General features: G+C 38.3%; 4 protein-coding genes across 5 annotated transcripts; 1 reads left to right on the top strand and 3 right to left on the bottom strand.

Annotated features, from left to right (window-relative positions):
• The first annotated feature begins 265 nt into the window (after positions 1-265).
• On the top strand, positions 266-1,138 carry LOC113351200 (F-box/kelch-repeat protein At1g57790-like). Its single transcript, XM_026595229.1, has one exon. It carries the CDS (start codon positions 266-268, stop codon positions 1,136-1,138), a length of 873 nt encoding a protein of 290 aa, XP_026451014.1.
• A 1,538-nt stretch (positions 1,139-2,676) lies between these two features.
• LOC113351199 (pentatricopeptide repeat-containing protein At1g63330-like) lies at positions 2,677-3,476 on the bottom strand. The gene has a single exon (XM_026595228.1). It carries the CDS (start codon positions 3,451-3,453, stop codon positions 2,677-2,679), a length of 777 nt encoding a protein of 258 aa, XP_026451013.1. The 5' UTR covers positions 3,454-3,476.
• A 19-nt stretch (positions 3,477-3,495) lies between these two features.
• On the bottom strand, positions 3,496-3,996 carry LOC113351198 (pentatricopeptide repeat-containing protein At1g62910-like). Its single transcript, XM_026595227.1, has one exon. It carries the CDS (start codon positions 3,994-3,996, stop codon positions 3,496-3,498), a length of 501 nt encoding a protein of 166 aa, XP_026451012.1.
• Positions 3,997-9,961: 5,965 nt separating this feature from the next.
• Positions 9,962-11,899, bottom strand: LOC113353412 (mediator of RNA polymerase II transcription subunit 9-like). Of its 2 annotated transcripts, XM_026597017.1 has the most exons (6): positions 11,502-11,899; positions 11,321-11,383; positions 11,133-11,213; positions 10,560-10,618; positions 10,391-10,476; positions 9,962-10,283 (listed from the first exon to the last, which is right to left on the bottom strand). In XM_026597017.1, exons 1-5 carry the CDS (start codon positions 11,826-11,828, stop codon positions 10,431-10,433), a joined length of 576 nt encoding a protein of 191 aa, XP_026452802.1. In that variant the 5' UTR covers positions 11,829-11,899; the 3' UTR covers positions 9,962-10,283; positions 10,391-10,430. The 2 variants fall into 2 exon arrangements, with proteins under 2 accessions (XP_026452802.1, XP_026452803.1); XM_026597018.1 differs by lacking the exon at positions 9,962-10,283 and having other exon boundaries at positions 10,437-10,476; positions 10,560-10,662.
• Positions 11,900-16,098: the final 4,199 nt, after the last annotated feature.

The following is a 16,098-nucleotide window of genomic DNA, read 5'->3' as shown; positions in this document are numbered from 1 at the left end:
GATTGTTTATTTCAAAATTAAAAGTACGCCAAGGCGGAAGAGACGAAAGTTCTTCCAATTGGTAAATGGGCTAATGTGGGTCCCATTTTATGAACGATTTTTTGGGCATCATTTTTTTTTCTTTTTGGGACCATTGTTTTAATTTAGGTAAGACATTAGAAGTAAATCTAGGTCACCCCTTATACAGATACTTATATTAATACCTAAACTACCCTCTTGATTAATTTTGTGATATGATTATTGAAATCATTTTTCTTTTAAAACCATGGGGACAATGATGCAAAACCATGGTGTAATCCGTTTTCAAAAGGGAGGTTGGTTACTAATGTCTAAGGAGGATTGGGTAACTACTTCATTGTTCTTTTACAACCCCTTCACAAGAGAGACCATCAAGCTTCCGCAACTGCCAGTTGAAGAGATATATGGCTTTTCAGGTATCTCCTTTTCCTCCTTACCAACTTCGTCAGACTGTGTAGTTTTTGCTATTGAACAAAGAGGGCGTGAAAACTGTGAAGTCTCGCTCTACTTCATTAGAAAGGGAGAAGCATTTTGGAGGTTTTTCGTCTTTGGTAATGCTGATACCGAAAAGTACATCCCATTGCATAATGCTCCAGTTATATGCAATGGTGTTTTCTACTGTGTAGATTATAATGGAGCTTTAGGTATACTTAACATAGAGGATAATAGTTGGAAAGTTCTGGAGAAACCCCATCAACAATTTGGTGCAATGTATCCAAGTTTCCTAGTAGAGAGTGGAGGAGAGCTTTTGCTGGTGAAATTAGAACGTTACGGAACTTTGTTAGGGATATTTAGACTGGATTTCAACAAGATGGAATGGATGAGAGTTGAAAGTCTAGGAAAGCATATGCTATTCGTCAGCTACACCTCATGTATCTCTGCAATTGCTCCTACTAGTCACATGGAGAACAAAGTCTATTTCCCTAGATTATTTCTTAACGGCGAAGGGGTTGTATTCTATTCTCTAGAAGCAGCCACTTACTCCTCTTTTGGAAGTCAGCATTCTGCCACAGATTTTTATAATACAGAAGGCTGGTATGCAAACTGCACTTGGATTGAACCCAATTGGGTGAAATCCACAGCTCAAGAGCTAGAATGGGTTATGCTTCCTCCTTCCTGAACATTTACTAGCCTGTATTTGTTGTTCTAGCTTATTTTTCGTACCCGGGGGTTTCTAAATTTTATGTTGTTTGTTGCTCATTTCGTTTTCTTGTAGTGAAGTTATGGGTTTTACCCATGTGGCTCAACCCTTATAAATTATTGATTTAAAGTGTTTGTTTCTTACTTGATTTTCCATTTCTGCTGGGTAATCACAATTATGTGTACTATATCTGAATTCCATTTGGTTGCTGATATACAAAGGTTTCTCATGATTTGTTTACAATGATGGGTAAGTTTGTGTGGAGGTTCTTGAACTCTGAGCAGTCCCTTTGTGTTGGAATTCTCAAGGCCTAAGTACTTTCAGAGACGGAACTTCTGGAGCTGCAAGAAGAATCAGGGTCATGCTATATGATAGCAATTAGAGACCCGATGAAGGAAGGTCGTTCTTGGAATATTGGTAATGGAGATTCTGTTAGCATTCTCTAGGATTCGAAGAGCCCGACTAGGAGCTGCAGTGGCTAGAAATGCTGCTAGGCAATTCAGAGGGGTTGGTTCTCAGATTCTCCAGCAGTCAAATTCTCTCAGTTGGCAGTCAAAAAGGGTTTTAGTGAAGGGTGATTCTCAACAGGTGGTGAACATACTTGCCTAGAAAAGAGAATTAGAGATCCTGTAGGTGATATTCTTGAAGCTCTTCTCATGCAGTTGACTTTGATGGTTGACTAACAGTTGACTGGCTGGAAAACTGGGCTGGCCGGTTTGCACTTCTCCGGGGTCCTATTGGGTGGGTGTATAAAAGAGAGACCTGTGAAATTCTAGCCTCTTTTTCACTGAGTTAGGTAATATTTTGGGGGTTAAAAGATGTCTAGACAAGAAGAATCTATTGTGCGTTCCCTGATGGTATACAGATAAAACAAAACCCAATTGCATCTACTTTTGGTAAATTCACTGGGAATTCACATTTTTACAGAGGAATATCCTATGTCGACATGAGTAAATAATTTAATTTTCAAGTAAGCTGCTCTATGACGGTAAGTTGACGTCTCCGTGAACAGCTGCATTCATAAGTAACAGGTGTCCAATTTAATTTTCATCAAAGTAACCAGAGATTACAAAGGCTACAGAGAATGGATTATGGACAATGAGCACTTCCCAATCATTTGGATTCCGTGGCAATATATGTTTAACAAAAACGCTTAAACAATAATAGATATAGCTTGAAAACGAAATGGAAAAGAAATACACTACAGTTATCTCAAGGTCTTCATGTTTAATGGATACTTATCCTACTTCCAAAAGAAAATGACTACTGTCAGTGTGTAATCAAGTACAGTGAGAAACATTACCTCCAAATTCTTGGAGAAAAGCTCATCAATATCCCCCGGCTTCGAAGTTTAGGATAAATGGTCATCAACCCCTTTGTAAGAATGTACTCTGCAGGAGGTATTAATGCAGTATACGAGAAATATAAAATGAAGATAAGAAAAAGGAAACAAGAAGATACCAAGGATAAAAGCTTTATGCATTGATTTTCTCATAATCAAGATTCACATAAAGAAACTATAGATTTTTTAGCTCATCTGCTGAGAGAGTGTACATCAAAAAGGATATTACAGAATCATTCGGTACAAATTCTTTTTCGCGCATCTTGCAAAGAAAATTCATTGCCTTGTCAGTCTCCTTTGCTATAAATAAAGCCTGAATGATAGTATCATATGCTCGGGCATCTGGTAAACAACCCTTCTGTTCCATTTCCATGATTAGTTTTTCAGCCTCCAATACCATCTTGTTACGACAGAGGCCGTTGATCATTGAGCTATATGTTACTACATTAGGAACAAATCCTTTGTCTGGAATCTCATTAAACAATTTTCTTGCATCTTCCAACCGACTAACCTGATACAAACCATGAATAAGAATGCTGTACCTGTAATTATTAGCTGAGATTCCTGCACCCTCCATGAATTCAAACAATTCTATTGCCTCCTCCAATTTTCCGTTCTTGCAGAGACCATCCAAGATGGTAGTGTATGTCAGTTCATCTGGCGATTGACCAAAAGATTGCATCTCATTAAGAAACCTTTGTGCAGTCTTCATTTTTCCATCTCTGTATAGTCCCCTTACTAGAACAGTGTAAGTGACTGTTGTGGGTTTCAATCGATTTCGTTTCATTTTCTCGAATAGGTGGATAGCTTCATCCACCTTATGATTCTTGCAATAGCCATCGATTAATGTACTGCAACTGACAACATCCGGTTGAAGGCCCTTATCCACCATCGAGTCAAACAGATTTACCACATTTTTCAACTGACCAGCCAAACACAGACCGTCGATCATTGAGTTATAAGATTAGGTTTTATGTTTATCTTGTCCATCAATTTAAATAATCCCCAAGCATCTTCGCGTCATCCCATCTTTACAGTGTGCATCTATTAATATACTGAAGGTGACTATGTTGAGTAAAATCCCTCGATCCATCATTTCATCAAAGTATCTTCTTGCTTCTTCCCATTGACCATGTAGGCAATGACCATGAATCAAAGTAGTATAAGTCGTTATATCAGCAGAGATTCCTCTACTAACCATCCCTTCAAAGACTCTCTTTCCCTCATCTTTACAATGTGCATCTATTAATATATTGATGGGTACAGCATTTGAATCTCTGTGCATTTCGGAGAAGAGAACCAAAGCTTGATCCACTAGACCTCCTTTACAAAGAGTATCTATAATGGCAGAATATGAAACAACGTCAGGTCTGCAGTTCCATTTCACCATGTCGTTTTTAAGCTGAAGAGCACGACCCAGTTGACCAATTCTACAAAGCCCATGTATAAGAGTATTACACGTAACAGAAGTAGGTTGAATTCTTGTGTGAGTCATTTTAGCGAACAGTTGAAAGGCTGGTTCAATCTCACCCTATTGATAGTGACGGAATCAGGATGATAACCTCTCCAATCACACAAAACCCATGATTCAGTTGGTCTAATTGACAGAAGCAATTAATCAAAATGTTGAATCCATATAAATCAGATTTTACTCCCATTAAACTCATCTTCTTATACAACATAATCACATCTGAATAACATCTAATCTTCATTAATGATCCCAACAGATGACAGAATGTAACCAATGGATGGTAATGGCCTTTCTGAAATCAATTGGTCAAAGTAACTCAATCCATCATCAAGCTTTTTAGTCCTTCCAGATTTACACTCATCCCTTTACAAAACTCTCAAGTTGTGTTACACCTCCTCTTGAACCATGATAATTTCTCACAATCATATGATGATGATGCAGAAATGAATGGTAATAGCTGAAGATTGCTCTTGTATGATGAAGCTGCAGTAGTGTTGCACCCAATTTCATTTTCTCAGTTACTTGAAATCTTTTAAGGTAAACAGAGTGAGAGATGCTTAAAAAAGAAAAGGGGAATGGGTTATGTTTTCTTTAACAGAAGAAATGGTCTCCACTGCGGAGTGACCTCAAGGGTATAAAAGACTTATAGTTTTGGATTGTGAAATTTTAGCTTAACGTATTTTGTCCCACACTGGAAAGATGAGTAGTCTTGTTTACGTTTATAAAATTCGAAGGCTGGTGTTCCAGCCGTGAACAACATGTACAGGTGCTGTGGTGTTGATTCACCAGGTGCTGTCCTCGGCCGAAGCACAACCTTCTTTTTATTCATTTTAAGCTTATTTGCATGTAGATTTCCGGTTCAACATCATACCAATGGTCCAGATCTAGCCATGTTATGTTTGGCCGCCAAATTTTTTAGTTTTTCAGCTTATCTTTAGAGCAACTGCAGTGGTGCGATCAAAGATCAAAAAAAGACCAAAATTTGGGTTTAGTCCGTGTTGTGACGCAACGGTACATGATTAAAATTTCGTCAGGCGGACTTTAAAAGTCCGCCCCAATTTTTTTCTGTAAAATTTCATCAGGCGGACTTTAAAAGTCCGCCCCATTCTTTATAACTTTCATCAGGCGGATTTTAAAAGTCCGCCTCATTCTTTTTTTTTTTATTTAATTAAAATTTCATCGGGCGTAATTTAAATCTCCGCCCGTTAACAAGCGTACTTTAAATTTACGCCCAGCAACAAGCGTACTTTAAATTTACGCCCGACTATATTAGAATTTGGGATTTGGTCGCGACCATATTTGGTCTGGAATTTGATCTTTGGTTGGGATTTGATCTTTACTCCGTCCCACTGTGTTACGATCTCATCCCAAATTTTTGGTTATACTCGCCCACTGTGGATGCTCTTAAGAAGAGTTCCATGCTTATAATGCAGTCCATGAATTTTTCGAGTTGAGCGACAATAGAATCTTCACCACAAATTCTATGAAATATAGCAATCAAAATGAAAACAGTTCTAATATTGTCGACTGGTGTCGGAGGCAAACAAGCGGTCCGTATCAAATCCTTGGCCCCACTATGTCAAGCCATCCCGCCATTGTTCTTGGTCCCACCATGCCGGCCTTTCCTATGTGGCTACCAAAACGAAGGCGTGCGACGATCAACGACTACCCTTCCATCCTAGATGCAAATCCTAGCCGTCTAAGGTCGCCAAACAACGCATGGTAACCTTTATCCCAAAACCCTAGTTTTGGACACGTCAAACCGCTTCAAGGCATGCCATGCCACATGGCATGCCAACCACCTTGCCACGCCACACCATGCCGACCTTCCCTATGCGGCTACCATAACGAAGGCGTGCGACGATTAACGGACACCCTTCCATCCTAGATGCAAATCCTAACCGTCCAAGGTCGCCAAACAACGCATGGTAACCTTTGGCCGAAAACCCTAGTTTTGGCCACGCCAAGGCATGCCAACCACCTTGCCGCGCCATACCATGCTGGCCTTCCCCATGCGGCTGCCAAAACGAAGGCGTGCGACGATCAACGACCACCCTTCCATCCTAGATGAAAATCCTAGCCGTCCAAGGTCGCCAAACAACGCATGGTAACCTTTGGCCCAAAACCCTAGTTTTGGCCACACCAAACCGCGCCAAGGCATGCCATGCCACAAGTGCCAATGACATGCCAACCACCTTGCCACGCCATACCATGTCGGCCTTCCCTATGCGGATATCAAAACGAAGGCCTGCAACAATCAACAACCACTTTTTCATCTAAGATGCAGATCTTAGCCGTCTAAGGTTACCAGCTAACGTATGACAACCTTTGGCCCTAGTTTGGTCGCGCCTAAACAAAGCCAAAACCCTAACTTTTGGCCGCGCCTAAACTGGGACATATTAAAGCCATACTGATCATACTTTCATGCCACTAGATACCAAACGAAAGGTTGCAATAATCAACGGCTACCTTCCTCTTAAGATGCAAAATCTCGACCGTTGAAGGTCACCACCGAGTCGGCAAGTCTCCCAAGCTCAACTTTCCAGACAACAACAACATTATACATGTTTTCCACGAAAACACTGGAGACATCAACACATGTCACAAACTGGGGGATGCTCATTGGGTATTGCTTTGGCGGTTTACAGCGTGCGGCGTACACTACGCTCGTTATTAGAAAGTGTCATAAGGATGAGGCGGTTAGTAAATACAGGGAGTAATGGTGAACCTCTTTCTTTTATGGAACATCAATTTCAAGCGTTACCGGTTACCACCTCCTCCCATTTACTCACCCGTTTTCCATTTCTTATTGAGACCAGAGTACGTTTCACTTCGACTTGTATAAATAGGAAGTACCTATTTCCCACTTTCTGATACATGTCACAAAACAACTACTCTTCCAGAATCAACTATTCTGGTCTCAACACTCTCTTCGCTTCCCTCCCCAAAACCAACCCTTCTCCTCCACTTTGTGACCGAAGCAAGTATGGAACAACCATTTCTTGGTTTAGGCCCGACTTGTACAGATTGATCTCTCGAATCTAAAGTACTCCCTTGCAGTACATTGTTTAGGGTTTAGATTTGTTTCTCACCCACATCACACGAAATTACCGAAACCAGCAGAAACTGTTTTCACTCTCAAACAACTAAAAATACATATGATTTTCGGATCATTGTGTAAGGGGGGGTGGTTTCCATGTGAGATGTAGTATTGACTAAGGGGGAGTGATACATATCACCATAGTATTATTGTTGAAGTTGTGATACAATTGGACTTTGACACTGTGTAATAATACTATGACATTGTATAACAATGATCGAGACCGATGCTTTCTCATTGTTATAGCTATGGATCTTCAACAGTTCTAATATTGTGTAAGACCAATGGCGGTACAAATGGCGGCATAGAATTTAAATTGCTTTTAATGCCGGAACCAATATCGGTGTTGTGGAACTTAAACATTTGAATGCCGGCGCTTCTCGTGTAAAGAAAACTTACAGAGACAACATTTTATTAGAAATCTAAACATGTTCAACATAAACCAAACAACCAAATCGTGCTTAAATGTTCTTCACCATGAAGAATATAAATAAAAATAATGTACACAATTAAAATTTGAAACACTGCTTGGTAAAGCAACTCTATGACTATTTCTATTTATTTTACCGGAAAATGAGTCATTTGTCCAAATATTTTTAAAACATGGTTCAAATGGACGAGTAAAAATTAGTATGGGTGAAATGGACACCAAAAAAATAGCAAGGATGAAACTGGATTCATCCTGACTTGAACTTAAAAAATAATAAGGATGAAACTGGATCATCCTGATGTAGATTAAAAATAAAAAAAATATTTGAAAATGGGTAGGATGAAACTGTTTACATCTCGGCTCTTTTTACATTTTTGTCCATTTAAACGGTATCAAAATCTAAATGTCCTTTTCATCAAGGAATTATTGATTTTGGCCTTTTTAACTAATTTTGTGTTACCTTAACTGGTTTTACAAATCTTAACATACCGCCCAAAAAAAAGCCAAAAACAATCCGCTCTCACAAACTTAATATGATGGGCCCAATAGTGGGACCCCCTGCTATTCACGAAGGGTATGGACCCGCTCTCACGTGAGAGAGCGGTTTTTATCTTGTTTTTGTGGGGGTACGGGTAGAATCATTGCTGGTTTGATGTGTGACATGTTCAACTCAGCTTTGACAATATCAGTTTGTTTGACAATATATCTAACAAGCTGGCACAACAATTGGATTACACGTCAAATGCAACTCAATCTCATCCTATGAGTTATAAGCAGCCTAGGATTTTTCGGTATAGTCCCACTGGTTTTTGAAAAGATATATTCACTAGGCTTCTGTAGTTTACGGTTCCGTGCAAATCTTTCGATTTTATAAGGATAACAGCAGGACGGAGCCAGAAATGTTTTTCAGAAAAGGCTAATTAGGTAAAACATAAATTCAAGGGGAGCTAATTAACAATTTTTTTCTTCTAAATAACAGAAGTTCCAAAGGGTTTATAATAAATTAACGAGAAACAGGGGAGGGGGAACTACACTAAGCCCCGTATAACAGTGGACAACATTAGAGGTGTAAAGTGTGCCGGGTCAGCACGAGCACAATACATCAAACCACTCCAAAATTTGAGAGCAGAGACAAAGGAAATATCATTCCACTGTCGGTGAAACTTTCACCATTACGATGTTGCAAGATACACAGGGATCACTGCCTGTGCCTGGCTAAGGAATCAGGAATCCCATCTCATGGCCCATTAGTGATTCATGTGGCTAAGCCCGGACTGGAGGCATCCCAAATGTAAAATTCCCACATTTCAGGGAAAAGGGCAACCCTTTAACTATCTCCTGGAATGAAGTTTTTATCGAGCAATGACATCACAACAGCACGATGTGGATAGGGTTCCCATAACTTCAGATCAGATTCTCTGAAGAAGAAATATGTGCACGTATGGGCTCATTTTTTTAAACTTTTGATGCACATCCAAGCTTCTCTTGATGTTGGTTGTCTGCTCGATATGAAAAAGTAAGGATACTGCGTCTTTAATTTTGTTATTAACGAGACTGCTACCAGATTACAAGTTTCGCATAAACAGTCATCGGAAATTCAGAATCAAACGCGAAGAGCTTTGTAAGATATCCCGCAACACCGAGTTAGATACTTCATTCCCTTCGTACAATATAACCGAAGCCCATTAGCAATACATAGGCCTGAGACTGGAGGCTTGATACAATATTTGAGCATGTGCAGAAGGCTCCTAGCTAGCAAGAGGGTTCGGGAAGGCAGTTAGACCAAGCAGGGTTCAAGTAATCTTGATACTAAATCATCCAAACTCTTCCTCAAATCCATGGCATGAATCATTTGCGGTTATACAAAACGAAAATAAGCTTGCTCAGGCCATTCAAAAGTAAGCAGAAAAACAGGGGATAAAATGATAACCAAGACTTCATGAAAGCAACTTGCTTCTCCATCTTGCTATGAATCAGAATTAATGCTAACAGACCTCAACTCAAGACTTTGAACCTACTCCAAGGCAAAAAAGAATCAACAGAATCTCTGTAAGACTGACAGAGTTCCTGGCACTTCCCAGACCACCTGCAACAGCTTTACAAACCAAACCAATGTGATTTTTTACTACGAACCCAAAACCAGTAGCTCCAAGGTTTCCTTTTGCAGCCCCATCACCATAAATAAGGATAAAACCATCAATTGGAAGAGCCCAACTACACTGCACCGCTCTAATAACCTTCATTTGTCCTGCAAACAATTCCTGAAAACTGCAGGACAAGATTCTTATCTGACACTCTTTGTTAGCTGGCAAATTCTTATCTGGATATTCAAACCCGGCTGGTAGGACAGGATTCTCCGAACTCTTTGATGTAAATGTCTTTGATGTAAATGATATATACACCAAAAGATACACATTTACAAAATTTGTGAACAACAAAAAAATAAATATCCAAAGGTCAGCCCACCTTTTAAGTTGGATATATATACCATTCAAATCAACGAAGAACCTACACTCAATCCATTTGGCATGACATGATTTTTTCTAAATTCATTCTTGAATTCAGTATTCACAAGTGTTCAGTATTATGCGGCCTTAATTACTAAGGTACATCCTGAACAAAATACATGGAGTGAAATATCTAGAATTGGTGTTACCAAAAAAAAAAAAAACTAAGGATTAAATATTATAGGAGAAACATCGAATAAGTTCAAAAGGCCACAAATTGCAGTATCAAACGACAGTCCAAAGCCCATGCCATCATTGCAGAACGGTTCATGCCCTAGTACAGCCAATAAAATGAAGAGTTATGCACGCATAGTAATATTGGCATACAGGACATCTTACTAAATGATTAGCAGTAGACAAGGTATATGGAAATCCCGTTACCGTTTCTAGAAAGATGACACATTATCGCCTTTCAATCAAATTAAATCAGCCCCCCAACAGAACTTTTAAATTTGCCAATTACATCCCTGTGTCAAGAGCAGTTTATAGTGTTCAGTACTAACTAATATTTGTTAAAAGGAAATAGAATATGTAGAAAGGCCGCACAAACCTCCGTTGATTCAGTAGCTGCTCGGCCTCCTCAAGCTTACGCCTTTGGCCCTCAACAGTCTATGATTGACACAAAACAAGGTCCACATCACAGTTGACTCCAACTGAGGTAATACTTGTAAGATTCAGTCACATCTGAGCTACACATGTCTGCAGTTTTATGCCTCAAAGGATGCAAAATCAACTATTTGCTAACAGGATGCTCCAGTTGATCAAGAATTCATGGGATTACTAGTATTTGCACAAGTAGAGTGTCTATAACCTAAGCGAATTAACCTTATGCTCATACGTCAAGATAATCTATTCAGACTTAGACTAGTTACTAAGTATGTCACACCCAACAAATTTTTCATCTGCGTCTAATCAAATAGCCTAGAAACAGTAATGTTATAATGTCTAATATCTATAAGTACCCTTAACCTAAACATTAGCCCAGTCCCATACTAAGTCATGCTTATTCGGTTTCTGGATAGACGCTATCCAACAAGCAACGACAGAAGTATCAAATATAAGCAAATAAAACTTACCCTACAACCGAAAAACAAAATTCCGAATTCTAGATAATCATCCTTACCACAGCCTTCGTGTTAATCGATCCGGCTATAGAGTTCAACAGCTGCTGACATTTCTCGAAATTGCTAGTCAATTCAGTAACCTACCAACAAAATTTCTAAGCTATTTAGGGCAAAATCACAAATTTGTACAGGGCAAAATCACACAACAGTTCAAAGAGCAAAACATATAAAAAAATTTCATACTTACCAACAAATCAGAATGTTGATCACGAGTTCCATTCTCAATTGCATCAGATAAGTTCTCCACCAACTGAATAAAAAAAAACCCAAATTAAAAAAAAAAATCATAACTTTACAAATATGTTCAAAAAATCAAAACCCTTTAATCCAATATGTTCAAAAAAGTATAAATTAGGGTTTCTCCTTACATGTAAGAGATGGAAATGTGAAGCTAAAGATTGGTGATGCTGATTTTGCTGTTGTTGCTGTTGCTGCTGCGGTGAAAGAATAAGTCTTTGTTGCTGTAATTGCTGCTGTTGTTGCTGCTGCTGCTGTTTTTGTTGCTGCTGCTGCTGTAATTGTTGTTGAAGGAGTTGTTGTTGCTGTTGTTGCTGAAGCGTAAGAAGTTGTTGTTGCTGCTGCTGCTGTTGCTGTTGAAGGAGGAAACGTTCTTGATTTGAAGAAGTTGGTGTAAGATTGTTAGATTGGGGATTTGGGAGAGAAACCCAATTTCCTCCTGAGTATGGGTTCTCCATTAACTTTTCTCTCCTTTGTCACTTTGTTACAGCGGAGTTTTTTCAGAAGGCGGAACGGAGAAGAGACCTATATTTACATTAGAATTTTGTTGTGAAATCGAACCGGTATAAGAGAAGGCATATACCGGGTTGGGATTTCCTTTGTACAGTACGGATGTTGACAACAACCAACCCGAGTCGGAGCTCCCGTCTAATGTGATTAACTACATCCACCTCAAAAAAAAACTATTTGGATTAGCCCAGTTGGGGAGTCTGACTCTCGAATAGGAGGTCGACAGTTCGAGTCAGACGAAGAAAAAAAAATCTGATTGGATTTGACAAAAAAAAGATCTGACATCTGATTCCGTCGATTCAAATGTCGAGTTAGATTTTATTCCCAACTTAGACCCAACCAAACAAGCTGTGAATATTTCTACTGCATTTACTTTTTGCATATAAGTGAGGGGATCGGAAACTCTCGTCCTTAGGCATAATATCCATTGTCGAATGGCATATCTAGGAATGGAAGTGCAGGTTGCTTGAGGAAGAGTTGCAAGAATATCTCTGCTGACGATGATTATTGATTCAGTTTATCATGGATTTTTTTCCAGGAAATCAGTCAGGATACTAATCAATTATATGCAATCTATCTGAATACCGATTATGGATAACAGGCACAATAGCCCATGACGTAATACCTGAGCTTCGCTTGAGTAGATGCACATCATAAACCTGTCACAAAATCTACATATGCACACTCAATTTTAACAAGTATAGAATAGTTGCAAAGCCCACTATGTTGTCCTTATAAAGAAGGCATATATGTCAAGGAGCCTCTACGCCTTAGAGGTTGTGATTCATTTCTTAATTATTCCACGATATACGTATGCCAAATGGATAATAGCAATCTACTATACTTGTCTCATCCAATAGCTTTCAAACTGGTAGTGAACAAGAATGCCAAGATTGTAGATCTGATAGAAACAAACAGGTGAAAAATCACATTAAAAAGATAACTAGAGGAGTTCATAGACTTACGCAATACCTTGGATGATTCCCTTGGCAGAAGACCCTGAAGATGAATTAGTTGCAACTCAAAAAATAAACTATACTGCCAAAGATGTGGGTACAACAACAACTACATCAGACTCCTAACAACTCCTCATACAAATATACGGGTCAACTTTGTCCCTCTTAAAGTGCATATATTCATTAGAGTTGTGATGCAAAAAGATACTCCGGTGGTGGATAAAAGAGATTATGGAATGGAAGTTAATTATTGTTCTTATAACAACAGTAAATCAGAAGATGTGAATCACCCACTGCTTCTTTGAAACTACTCTCTCAGCGTGGTACTACTACATAACAAAGTATGACATAACTTGTACTAACAAGGGAAAGTTGCAAGAACAATTGGAAGCATGGTCAGATAAGAAAGGAAAGAAGCTTGGTAGAAAAATTTAGCCATGGCTGCCTGTTAGAGCATTGCTTGGTTTAACCCACAAGTTTTTCTATCTCAAACTTGTTGTCAATGTTAATGGAACAAATCTATATCTTAATTTTTAGTCTACTAAATCTAATCTCGGACTAGGTTTACAATTTGGTAGTTAAGTATCAGATATCACTTACCCTTGAAGACTGAAGATCGACAAAGACATTTGGAGAACTTCATCAACAAGGTATGTGAAGACTGAATCATTATATTTTTCTCACTATCTTACCATTTTATCTATTTGAGACTATGTCGTATGAATCTAGTAGATTTAATTGAAAAAAGAAATTTTGGGTCAAGCTTATCTTGTTAAACATCTCGAAATATGATTCAAGTATTGGATATTCATAGGTCCTTAACAATATTAGATCGATTCAATTTATGGTTCAAGAATTAATTTGTGGATCAATTGAAAATTGGCCAAGCAATGATTTTATCATTTGGGAATGTTTCAAATATCAAAAGACATAAATTAAGAACTTCTGATATTTCCAGTCAGGGTATATTAGCGAACCATCTCGCAAGCCATAGATATCTGAGTTTCTAAAATACAGGAAGGTTGGTGAACCAATTCGCAAACCGTAATTCCAGAACGGGACAATACACAAACCGTGGTGATGTAAATTTTTAATATTGGTGTAAAAGGCTAAGTAGTTGGCGAACCCGGTTTACGAACCGTGTCCATCTGAGTTCTCGAACCGAGTAGGGTTGGAAAACCTGGTTCACTAATAGTTGCGCCCTGACTTGCGAACAACTGTCTTACGGTTTAGGAACCGTTTCACGAGCAGTCCCAATAAAATTAGCAGATACTTACAAACTTACTTTTCAAATATGTTTAGCATCGCTATGAGTCTCATAAACATCTCTAAGACATCATTTAGCATTAAAACATCTATGTATCTGTATCATGATTAAATTCTTAAGTTTTTAAATAAACATCAAATTTCTTATGGTTCATAAGGCATATTTTCTGAAGAACGGTCATTATACACGGTTCTATAACCATACTTCTGTGTATATTCTTGTATGTAATTTCAAGACTAATTCTCATATGCTTACTTGAAACCTTAATTAGAGTTTCATCTAAATAGAGAAAGGGTTTGCTCTTAAAACTCCATCTATCTTAGGTTGAATTCTTAGCAACCCTCAGTCTTGAACATCCATCAAAAAAGATGTTCTTTCAACTGGACAAATTCAATCTTTGAAACTTCCGTGTCCTAGTTGATAGCTAGAGTCGTCCTTTATTAACCTAAGTTTCATCTAAGAAATAAAATTAGGTATACGACTAGATAAAAACCGTATAGTTCTCTTCGTCTCAGTATTTGTCGTTCCACAAGATAGATAACTATAAACTTCTCAGCTAACTAAGTGTAAGTGTTCTGAATTGTGAGGTTTGCTGGCTTTGTGTATTACAAAAGATTTCCAAGCCTTGATCTTTTATCTAAAGGGAAACCAAATAGGCTTATCTATTATAGGAAGATTGGTATCAAAAGTCTTTATTTAGGTTGAACCAACTCTTAGGATGTAAAGGACATCAGCTAAGGGAATCAATTGCGTATAACCTTGTGAGGTTCAAGAAACGTAATGAGCGCGACTATAATTAAATCGCTTGGAGGGTGGATTAGGTCTCAACTACATTTCAGTATGAAGTCTGAGAGTATGCTATTATTTGTAACGGCATAATACCAGTTTGGTGATCTTAGCTGCACAAAGTCCCGGGATTTTTTTGTTATTGCGGTTTCCTCTTTAACAAAACTTCTGGTATCTTGTATTTTTCCGTTTCCGCATTATATTGTTTATCTTTATTATTTGATTTACACATATTCAATCTTAGTAGATATGTTCATAGTGTTTGTGATCGATTACGAGACTCGTTCTTGTAGAATTCGTAATTCGAAGGATAGATAACAAGTTTCATACTTGGAAAAATTCCGATTGGATTAATCGAATACGACTATATTGATCTTTGATATTGATTTTTGGGATCGACAGTGTATTCTTCTTAACAATCGGGTTCACAAACTCCATTGTCTAGACTTTCTGATTGAGAATAGATAGAGATATAAACACTATATACATATTGTCAAGAATCATTAAGTTAGTCTGCTTGCGTTTGTATTAGGTTTTGTCCATACATGTTTCCGAATGAAAAAGTTGGTGATGCACTTGGTACTCTCTCCTTTTCAATTGGTATAGAGCGGGCAAACACCATTAGACTTAATAAGTCTCTGTTTGTAAACATTTTAAAACTTGAGGACATGTATTGTAAAATGGCACCAATTGGATTTGATTATCCCAAGTGTTTGGGAAATACATCAAAGGATCACTCCTTTGTCGATTCTTCCAGATCCAAAGGAAAAAAAAAACTTCAGCCTTCGATGTGGGAGTCAACCCGATCTGGTCCGACCCGGTCCACCCAGAGAGAGTCAACCCGGTCCGGTCAGAGAGAGTCAACCGGTTCGGTCCTGTCCAGCCAACCAGGTTCGATCCAACCTAGCCAACCTGGTCCAATTTTTTTTGTCATGTTCAGTATAGTGGTCTACACTACAAATGATGCTAAGAAGCAACCTGAATCTCTGGTTGATAGAAGTTATTGAAGAATTAGAACAGGAATAGAGAAGAATTATACAAAGAAATCATGGGTAAGAGAATTGCAGGTAAATAATGATAAAGAGAAGTATAATTCTATTACTTCATTTGGATAAATAAATCAGGTACAAACTCAAGAATATAAATGACATATTCCACACTCCATATTGTTTTGCAAGTGTGGCACCTGACCTCCTCCATTGTTAGTTG

This window comes from Papaver somniferum, chromosome 2 (assembly GCF_003573695.1).
Source record: "Papaver somniferum cultivar HN1 chromosome 2, ASM357369v1, whole genome shotgun sequence".
Classification (NCBI taxonomy): domain Eukaryota; kingdom Viridiplantae; phylum Streptophyta; class Magnoliopsida; order Ranunculales; family Papaveraceae; genus Papaver; species Papaver somniferum.
Note: the sequence above shows the minus strand (reverse complement) of the source record. Positions and strands in the feature narration are given on the sequence as shown.

What these genes read in the sequence shown, in the direction of transcription:
- LOC113353412 (XM_026597017.1), bottom strand. Translation starts at nt 11,828, where the DNA reads ATGGAGAACCCATACTCAGGAGGAAATTGGGTTTCTCTCCCAAATCCC. An exon ending in CACATTTCCATCTCTTACAT is followed by an intron (nt 11,384 to 11,501) that starts GTAAGGAGAAAC and finishes TTTTTTATTCAG; the next exon opens with TTGGTGGAGAACTTATCTGA. An exon ending in CAGCTACTGAATCAACGGAG is followed by an intron (nt 10,477 to 10,559) that starts GTTTGTGCGGCC and finishes CTCTTGACACAG; the next exon opens with GGATGTAATTGGCAAATTTA.
- LOC113351198 (XM_026595227.1), bottom strand. Translation starts at nt 3,996, where the DNA reads ATGACTCACACAAGAATTCAACCTACTTCTGTTACGTGTAATACTCTT.
- LOC113351200 (XM_026595229.1), top strand. Translation starts at nt 266, where the DNA reads ATGGGGACAATGATGCAAAACCATGGTGTAATCCGTTTTCAAAAGGGA.
- LOC113351199 (XM_026595228.1), bottom strand. Translation starts at nt 3,453, where the DNA reads ATGATCGACGGTCTGTGTTTGGCTGGTCAGTTGAAAAATGTGGTAAAT.